At 37.3% G+C, this 9,470-nt stretch overlaps 1 protein-coding gene across 4 annotated transcripts in view; it reads left to right on the forward strand.

The window, feature by feature from the left end:
- The window catches only part of LOC107041439 (CCR4-NOT transcription complex subunit 6-like), a 541,863-nt gene that overhangs the window by 521,334 nt on the left and 11,059 nt on the right, over positions 1-9,470 (forward strand). For all 4 annotated transcript variants that reach the window (XM_015262015.1, XM_015262012.1, XM_015262013.1 and 1 more), the window contains 2 exons: positions 4,022-4,334; positions 8,255-8,406. In XM_015262015.1, coding sequence (XP_015117501.1) covers positions 4,022-4,334; positions 8,255-8,406 — 465 coding nt within the window. The remainder of the gene's footprint in view (positions 1-4,021; positions 4,335-8,254; positions 8,407-9,470) is intronic.

The raw sequence follows: 9,470 nt of genomic DNA on the forward strand, positions 1-9,470 counted from the left end.
GGGGGGGGGGCACAGCGGCAATTGTAATCCCGAGGTTTTCCAAAATGGATCAAACGCATTAGAGCGCTCACTGGTATTCTTGCCAATCTGATCGATAAAGTTGATGGTAACCTCTGGCACAAGGAGGTTTCAACATCAAAACGGGAAGTTCACACACCAGTTTATGGAGGTGGAGGAGATAATGGCGGAGACCTTGCGGCTTGGATCGAAGATTGAAATCGAATTAAGCGAACCGCGCCTCAATTTAAATTCTAACTTGGGGAAGAATTGTGGATTTTTTTGGATCGGGAAGTTTTTCATTCGAGCGAAAATTTATATGAGATAGCGGATAAGGCATCATATTTACGAGGAGATTATTTATTTTTTTACCCATGAGCACTCTACACTAGAGAAACTGGTGGCTATGAAATTGAGACTTTTGTCCTCTTTTTTAAGACGTTTGTGTTCTCAAATTCAAATTTTTTTTTGTATCACATTTGACATTCTAAATTTCAGTCATGATGAAAGTAGCCGATAAGACACATTGTTGAATCCAATGTCGTAAATTAAGACGTAAATTAAAGTAGAAGTGAAAGTAGAAACCGTCGATACACGGAAAATTTTTTTTAGTGAATTTCAAATCATTGAAAAAATGAATTACCATTGCTATCTTAAAAATCGATCAATGTCTCGCCTATAGTAGATGGCTTCGCAATAATCTACAATTCGTTCTCCAATTCGATGCATTAAAAAAATTAACGAACATTATTTTTTTAAAAATGTAATGTTTTTTGTCAGCAATCTATTCCGCCACGCTTGACATAGAATTATTTCCATCCTAAACTTGAATATCTTATATATAATAAGAAAATATTTTTAAAAATATGTATATATGTATAAATATATATTTTTTTATGTAAAAACAAATGTAGATATGAAAAAATTGCATGAATTTATTTTTAGAAAAAAAATATCTTCATGTTAGTCATCTTCACCTTTGATAACCAATTGACATGGCATTATTTTTTCATTTCCATTCCGTGCAACATCTCTGCGATAGGAGATTTGGGTCAGATTAAGGACATGCCATTCGAGATGACGAGTATTAAATCTGTCATCTTCATACCAGTCGAAAAATTTTTGAATAAGTTTAGAATTGCATTTTCAATGTGGAGAAAATAGTAAGAAAATATGAAAGGACATTATGATTGAATATTAGCCGTCTGTGATGATGGCGCATCTTAACTTGATACCTTTACATTTCACGCGCGCGTAACGCCCTTTCCCTAGTTATCGAAAGTTTAACAAATGGTCGTCGAATAAAACTGAAAAAGCTGTTCTGAATTTTTATTAATCGGTTGTTAAATTTCACCAACTAGTTGTTGCAATTCATCAACTATACTCATTGAAATTCACCACATATTTTTCTCTGTATACCTTGTTCTCCACACTCAATGCAGTTTTCATAACTCAAACCTCTGAAGAATTTTCAAGTATTTATTCTCCCCGATAAAATACACTTCCCCCCTTGCATTATACATCATTGTATCCACCTACAGAGTATACACCCTCGAGTGAGACGAAATAGCGAGAGAGGGGTCGGGCCATTAACAAGAAACGTATCTCACGCAACATCGAGTCTGAATATAATGCCCTCTCGACACGATCGCACGAATGAATCTGGAGGAGTGAGTCGTTCGGATTCATGTCAACAGCCGCACAATCTTTAGACTCACTTCAACCCCCGCGCTCCCAATGAAATTATACTGATGAATTCATGAGAGTGAATTTTGTTAATGAGTCTCGCCCGTGAAAATCGATTCAGGGGGGTAAAATTACTCCGGCATTGCATACAGCCATTCGTAATCAAGCAGATGCACAGGTGGAGACGCTCATTATTCTGCCCAAACAAAGAATCCTCTCACGTTTAATAATACTGAAACCACAATCTTCGTAATTCCGCGAAATTTACCCGAGATTTTGATGAATTTCGAACGAAATCCCCGGGTTTTCTTGAAAACAGGACGTTGAGTGTGACCGAAGTGGCGGACAACTAACGATAGAAGCCAATGATGTCACTCGGGTAAGATAAAGAGACTCCTCGCAAACCAGAGGATAAAATTTATGCAGACATTGCGGGACGTTGGTAAGACAGCTCACTTTATGCTGATCCTCTTATCCCCGCCCTCGGCCCAGAATCTTCAACCCACCCAAGATCATAGACAAGATATCCCCGAACTTCATGAGCACTCAGTTTGTCACAGCACTACATCCTTCAAATACCAAAATTACTGTCTGATTTCGCATGGAGAATGAATGGACTTGTCTTTACGACTTCCTTGATAAAAATCATTCTCCCCTCGGAGATTGAGAGAAGATGACAGTCATAAATGGCTGAGTCGTCTTCCGTGCAAGTAGCGAAGTCAAGAAATGACAGTGAAAAGGAAGCATAAAGAAATTGAAGGAACATTTATCCTAGAAAGGGAAAAGGCATGTGAAATTTATGAACTCGTATACTAAATGGAAATTGTTCTTTTGCATGAAAATCATCAAGGGATATGACTTAGCTGTATTGACTCCAGTTACTAGACAAGGTAGTAAAGATTGTTTACTCCTTTTGCTGATTATTTCTTTCTTATTCCGAAATTTCCGACTAAGCTTGACGATGTAGTGGCATTTCAATTACTTGTCCACGTTAAATTCGACGGAATAAAACAAACTTGGCACCATTTTTCCACATTTTAATGTCGCTCTCCATTGAGAGGAAATGACAGCCGTAAACGGCCGAATCGTCTTTCGTGAAACCAACAAAGCCAAGAAATGAAGAAATAGAAGGGAAGAATGGACGAAGTGAGGAAATCAACCGAACGTCGAAAGGCAGAGGAGGCTGTCGTCCTCGGGTATCAACTGGCCTCAACATTTATCCTGAAAGAGGAATTGGGGGGGAAATGAAATGCCCAATCTAACCTAAAACCAAGACCATGGGGGTAGTCAGATAGAAGTGAGTTTAATGCTGGCTCACTGGGCTCTATTGCCTATTTGTATCCCACCCTTGTGCCCAGTCTAGCGTTTCTGCCCACTCCTGGATATCTTGGTGCACAAGCTAACAGTATTCTCCAAATGCTATTGGCAAGGTGCAACCAACCGCGCAAGCGGTATACCTCTTCTACTCCGTGTAACTCGTGAAGACACTAACCCGGGCAATCGTATATACGTATCGTCTGGAGATACAAGTACCATTTCCGACATTGTCCTATTCAACGGGAATCCCAGGGTTTCTGGTGGGGCTCACAATCTCAAAGGAGAATTAGGATGTCCTTCAGATGAGTTTGGCTAATTGACGAAATGGTTGTTAGGGTGAACTTGTTGAGAGATGTTAGTGCTCTTTGTTAAGTGTCGGGGTAGCTGGTCGTTGGGAAGAATAGAAGAAATGTTCCACCCACCCAAGACCATAGACGAGATACCCTAAGCCCATGAACTTCATGAGCACTCAGCTTGCCGCGGCACTACAATCGTCAAATATCAGAATTACTATCTGATTTCGCATAGAGAACGAATGGACTTGTTTTTACGACTTCCTTGATGAAAATCATTCTGCCCTTGGAGGTTGAGAGAAGATGACAGTTGTAAATGACCAAGTCTTGTGTCGAAGTGCGAAGCCAAGAAATGATAGTGAAAAGGAGGAATAAAGGAATTGACGGAACATTTGTCCTAAAAAGGAAAAGACGTGTGAACTAGTACGCTGAATGGAAATTGCTTCTTTGAGTGAAAATTATCAAGCGATAACAAAGCAATTATTGTTTACTACAGACACCTTTCATCAAAGAGTTTTCGCCGAACTGTTCGAATGTTCGATTATTGTCACCTCTGCCAAAAACCGGAGCGGAAATGCCAAACGATCAACTCTCGTGATAAATTATTAATGGAGATCTCTGTGTGAAACGCAATAAGTCGGATAGACTCAGCAATAAAATGTTGCAATTGGTTTTCTATCACTCTTTTGTAATGTCAAGGCTCATAAATTTTTACTCGTTTGTTCCAGGTATCTTTACAGTAATGTGCTACAACGTTCTTTGCGACAAATACGCAACACGTCAGATGTATGGGTACTGTCCCAGTTGGGCACTCGACTGGGAGTATCGAAAAAAAGGAATACTCGATGAGATACGTCACTATGCCGCTGATATTATCAGCCTGCAGGAAGTTGAAACTGATCAATTCTACAACTTTTTCTTACCTGAACTCAAGCACGATGGTTATGATGGTATCTTTTCACCGAAATCAAGGGCAAAGACCATGGCTGAGAATGATAGAAAGTATGTCGATGGTTGTGCTATCTTCTACAGAACTGCCAAGTGAGTGAATTTTTGATAATTATTGAGGGATGTTTTCGTTGGGAAGTTTTTTTACATCGACGTTTATTTTTATTGTGTCAAAAATACATATTATTAAATGATCATAACTTCGGTGCCACCTGCGCCCTCAAAGTTTACATAACACAGACACAATGCCATTCTAAGCAAATATTAAAGTCACAATTACAGGTTCCGTCAGCCAGTAGATCATTCACCCATTATCCTTACCACGATTTCTGCAACAAAAAACAGGAAATTATATACAATGGCAAAAAGAAAAAATCATGATCAGGCGAATACGTGCGTATTTAGTTCTCGAAAAAACACGCTGTTTGTCCAAATTTTCCAGGCTTACAAATTATTCTTTAAGAAATAATAGTTTTCTCATGGTTATCATGTGCCAAATTATTGAATTCTTCCTTCTTAGTTTTTCATTCATCATGAAATTCCATTAATATAATCGATTTCAATATCTGCTATTTTTCCTTTGTGAATGCCATAAATTTGACTCTCTTTCATTTCTTTACTTCCATATGCGTTTTTAATTCTCGGGTTATCCAATAATTCACGAAAACTTTTTATTCATAACCGTTCCCTTATTTTTCACCAATTCCGAGTATTGATTGAGTCGAAAAGTGAAAGTGAATTTATCGAAGATTCAATATTATTCATTCATTTTTATCATTCGTTTTTCTAATATACTCATGTGTATGAAATGTAATAAAATTTCACTGAAGAAAAGGAAGCTTCACACAAAAAAATGAGGTGAACCATCACCCCGCACGTCCGGCGTATTTCATTATTAATTTCAATCCCATATAAAAAACGAAAGAAAAAACGAAATATCCTTCCTTCCAACAATCGTTGACATCTTTCAAAACTACCCCCTCCCCAAACCCAAGTGACTTCAGTCCGTGAATTCGCAACGGACTGAGGAACAGAATAAAATGAATTGAAACCCAGGAAATTTTAGCATTGAAAAATTTGAAAAGTTTCGGACCCAAAGGGCCAAAACTCTGTTTCACTTTTTCACTGTTTCCTTTGAATCTATACAGAGTTTTTCTCCATCCCCCTTCTCCATTTACCTTCCTCTTTCCCTCTCCCGGCAAGTTTATTGCTCGCAAAAGTGCCCGCCCTGGAGAGGCAGCAAAATGTCCTGATAACGTGAGACCCTCCCCCTCCCCCCTTCACTCACCACTCTAGCATCCTCACAGAGCCTCCAAGGACTTACATTAACCCAGCCATTGTATACTTTATCGCCAAGGGAATATGTGTAACCCTCCCCTCCACCTGAAGTGTTCAACAATATCACTTGTATCGGAATTTCACTATTTACATCGGCGTCTTGCATTTATTTTCAATATCGCGATGCAATTCAACTCCAGTTGGTGATATTTGTTAGTTGTTGGATAGAATGAGACGGGGGACGGAGCGAGAGCGGCATTGCCCGCCGGGTTATCGTGTCCACTGTATAGTTGGAGAGAGTGAGGGCCATTATGGTGATGTATAGCCGAGCATATGCAATCTTGCTCCTACCTTGGTGCTGGTTACTATTTAAGTATTTGCCTCCCTCTTCCCTCACCCGCGCACGCTGCCGGCCTGATGGCTCTCCTCTCTTCGGGGATTTTGCACTGCACGGTAACGGTTCGTTTGTATCTTCAGTTGGGTACCAAACCGCTATTAAATGCTAGAGTACTGAATATATCGACGTAACTATAGTCCCTCTCTCTCTCTCGCACTCTGTGTGTTAACCGTTGAATTATAGCTGAAGTTTCCTATTTCATTTCGCTCGATTTATCGGGAAAAAATGAGTTAATTCCGGGTGGGAAGGGGGGAGGGCTCAATTTATGGGGCAATCTGGGGAGTTTTGCGGAGGTTGAATAGAAAAATTAGAGGTGAACATATTTTTTCGACGTGGGGGGAGGTTAATTTAATTTTGTCAATTGATGGAGGTTTCGGAGATTGTAGGTAATGGTTATTAATTGATGGGGTGCAGGAAATTTTTTAGGTCACGGGATTTCTTTTATTAGGGTTTTATAAGTTGGGGGAAGTCAATCCGTCATTAATTGTTTTGAGAATCATTACACGGCATTTAAATTTTTTTGAAAATTAGGTGAACGTCGTATATCCATTTTCAGCATTGCAATCTGGTATTGCATTCTAGATAAAATTGCAGCATTTCGGAATTTTATTCAAATTTTCATTTAACAGAAAATGAATGGGGAAAAATTTGAAGAAATGAACAACAGGGGATTTGCATAAGAACTTCTCAAAGTTAATTCCGGAAATTGAACTTTGCATTGAATTTAATTTTGAATCAATTGACAATTTACTTCGAGTTTTCCACCGGCATATTAACTTTAAACTAAAATTCTCATTTGATTTCACAGTGATTTCGACGTGTATTGTGCCATCGGTGGAAAATGAATAAAATATTTATTCATAGTTTATTCATAATTAATGAATGAATTCGGTTGAACAAATTATCAGACATAATCTTGTTGTACAGGGCGTCAAGAATACATTACCATAATTTAAATTCCATTTTAATGATTTATTAAGTGTTAAAAAGTACTCATCCGATTGTATTTAGTTCTTTTTTGTTGATTATCATTTATTTATTTTCTCATTCAAATTAATTTTCATCAAAGTTCACAAATTATAAATTTTTTTCGGTAATTAAATATTAAAAAATCGCATGTTAATCAATGGATGCTCAATATCTCGAGGCATTCCCTCACACTCATTAGAAAATATCAATCCACGACATCCAATTGTCTCTTCTGTTAATAGTTAACAATGATCGACTCCCGTCACTGCAGAATCCATACCATTTCCCTCTTATGCATATCATTGCTCTCGAATCTCACGTCTATTTTTCATTGAATTAAATTCACAAGAGTGAAGTTAAATGGTAAGAGGGATAATATCTCCTATACCCCAGAATCAGAGACTGAGAGAGGTACTTTTGGCCTTACGTGAGGCACATGGGTAAACGAGATTGTATTCTACCGCGCTGTACGTGATATGCCTGTGCACTTTTGAGCTCACCCATAGCAAACTACTTGGCGAATACTTTTCGTGAGTACCTGTACATCTCCCCAGGGTTTTCCCAGGTTCAGGATTGAGTCCTTTGAACGTCAGAAAAAATATAAACTCGGGAAAAATTCTGACCTCATTGGGAACGTGACGCGTGGTGCAAATATTATCTAACTTGATTAATCTATACTATTTTATTTTATTTTATTTGCATTTCTGTCTTCACAATTAGATTAATTTAATTTTATCCTTTTCTATTCTTATTATATATATTTTTTCTTAATTCACAAGTAACAAAATTGAATGAAGAGGAATTATGTTAAAGATCAATAAAAAGTGTTTTTTGTGATCAAACCAAATAAACAAAATAATTCATTCGAAATCTCGTTCGGGCAATAGAAAAATCTCTCCATGTATTCTTGAACATATTTAAAATCTATTTTTTCCCTTCATATGGTAAAAGGATATCGTTACTCCTCATTCCTATGGTCGGATTCCAATTATTATAATAAAAAGGAACTGAAAAAAGAATCAGAAAGGGATAATCGGCTATAAAATGGATTTTGTTCTTCTATTATATTGGCGAGAACTTCGAATCACTTCTTTTCTTCAAGTATTAGAGGGATATCAATATTTCAGCGAGAAGAAATTCAAAGAATGCAAGAAAAGTGGCCGGAAAGAAATAAAAAAATTAATTTCTCAATGTCTCCGGAAAGTTTTAAAATTGATATATTTTTTCGAATAATGGAAGAATACCCATAAATTCGATTTTTGTCCTTGGCTTTCGATAGAATAAACCCAATAACTGACAAAAATTGAGAAGTGGAGACTAAAAATTTTATGATTATTATTAGGTAATTTTCCATTTGACTCATTTCCAGATTTACATTGATCAAGGAGCATTTGGTGGAATTCAATCAGCTAGCGATGGCCAATGCCGAGGGCTCCGATCACATGTTAAATCGAGTAATGCCAAAGGATAATATCGGATTAGCAGCACTTTTAAGAACCACTGAGGCTGCATGGGATAATGGTGAGTACTAAAGTTTCTCGAATAAAAGAGGTAATAAAATTTTTCATTGCCCCACCGTGGAATTGTATTTTTGTACTGGAAAGAAAGTAAAAAATACAATTCAAAGAAAAGGGGAAAATCGAATCGTAAATTTATCGCTCTTTAAGCACTCATTAGAGTGTTTTTCCGTCGGTCTTTTCGAGTGCATCGTCTGATGTAGCAGCAACAAAGGAACTTTTTTATTGACACTGAGAGAGACAGAGGAATAATACGGAGAGTGGAGAATGGAGGAAGTTGAATGGGTCTTTTTCTCCCAAGAGAAATAAAGGAGAGGGAAGAAGAAATCCTCTAAATAAACTTGTACGAACGAGGGAGTGAAGTTTAAGGTGTTTACTTAAATTTTTGCAATTCCACTGGGAATACCTGAAGTCATTTTCACTATTAATTCCACATCGATCACAGGAGATACGGGGAAACTTCGTCTCACGGCTGTTGAGGAAGCTCTCTGAGCATTTTAGGGAATTATGAAAGTTGAAAACGAGTTCAAACTGCTCTATAATCGACAATTAATAACTGACAAAGTTATATGTCAGTTTCCAAGGCTTTGATTGAAATTTAATTGCTATTGCAGTTCTGATTTGTATTTGTATATTCTAAGATTGAACATCGCATAGAACGAAATTTCGAAGAAATTACGAATTGAATGTCACAGTCAATTTTCATAATTTTCCGAAATCTTTATAACGCCCCCAGATTAAAATTGAAATTTATATTGAATGTTCTTAAATAAAAATTTACTCCCAAGTAAAAAATTTACAAAATCTTCACACGAATTAATTCTTGTTGAGTACTTCAAGAGATTTCAGTGTAAAATGAATGGAATAAATGAAACATCCCATTCATGTTCAACGAATAAATTCTGTTTTCATTGCTCAAGCCCAAAAAGGGCTCTTTTACCGACGGTAGTTAAGCATGAGAAGTAGGTCTTTTTACCGTTGAGCAGTATAAAAGTGAGAAATGCACTACTTAGGAGTGAAAAAGTGAGAAATGCACTCCTTAGGACTGAAAAACGTGTGGCGCCACCC

This window comes from Diachasma alloeum, unplaced genomic scaffold, assembly GCF_001412515.2.
Source record: "Diachasma alloeum isolate Michigan unplaced genomic scaffold, Dall2.0 Dall_scaffold_00365, whole genome shotgun sequence".
NCBI lineage: Eukaryota > Metazoa > Arthropoda > Insecta > Hymenoptera > Braconidae > Diachasma > Diachasma alloeum.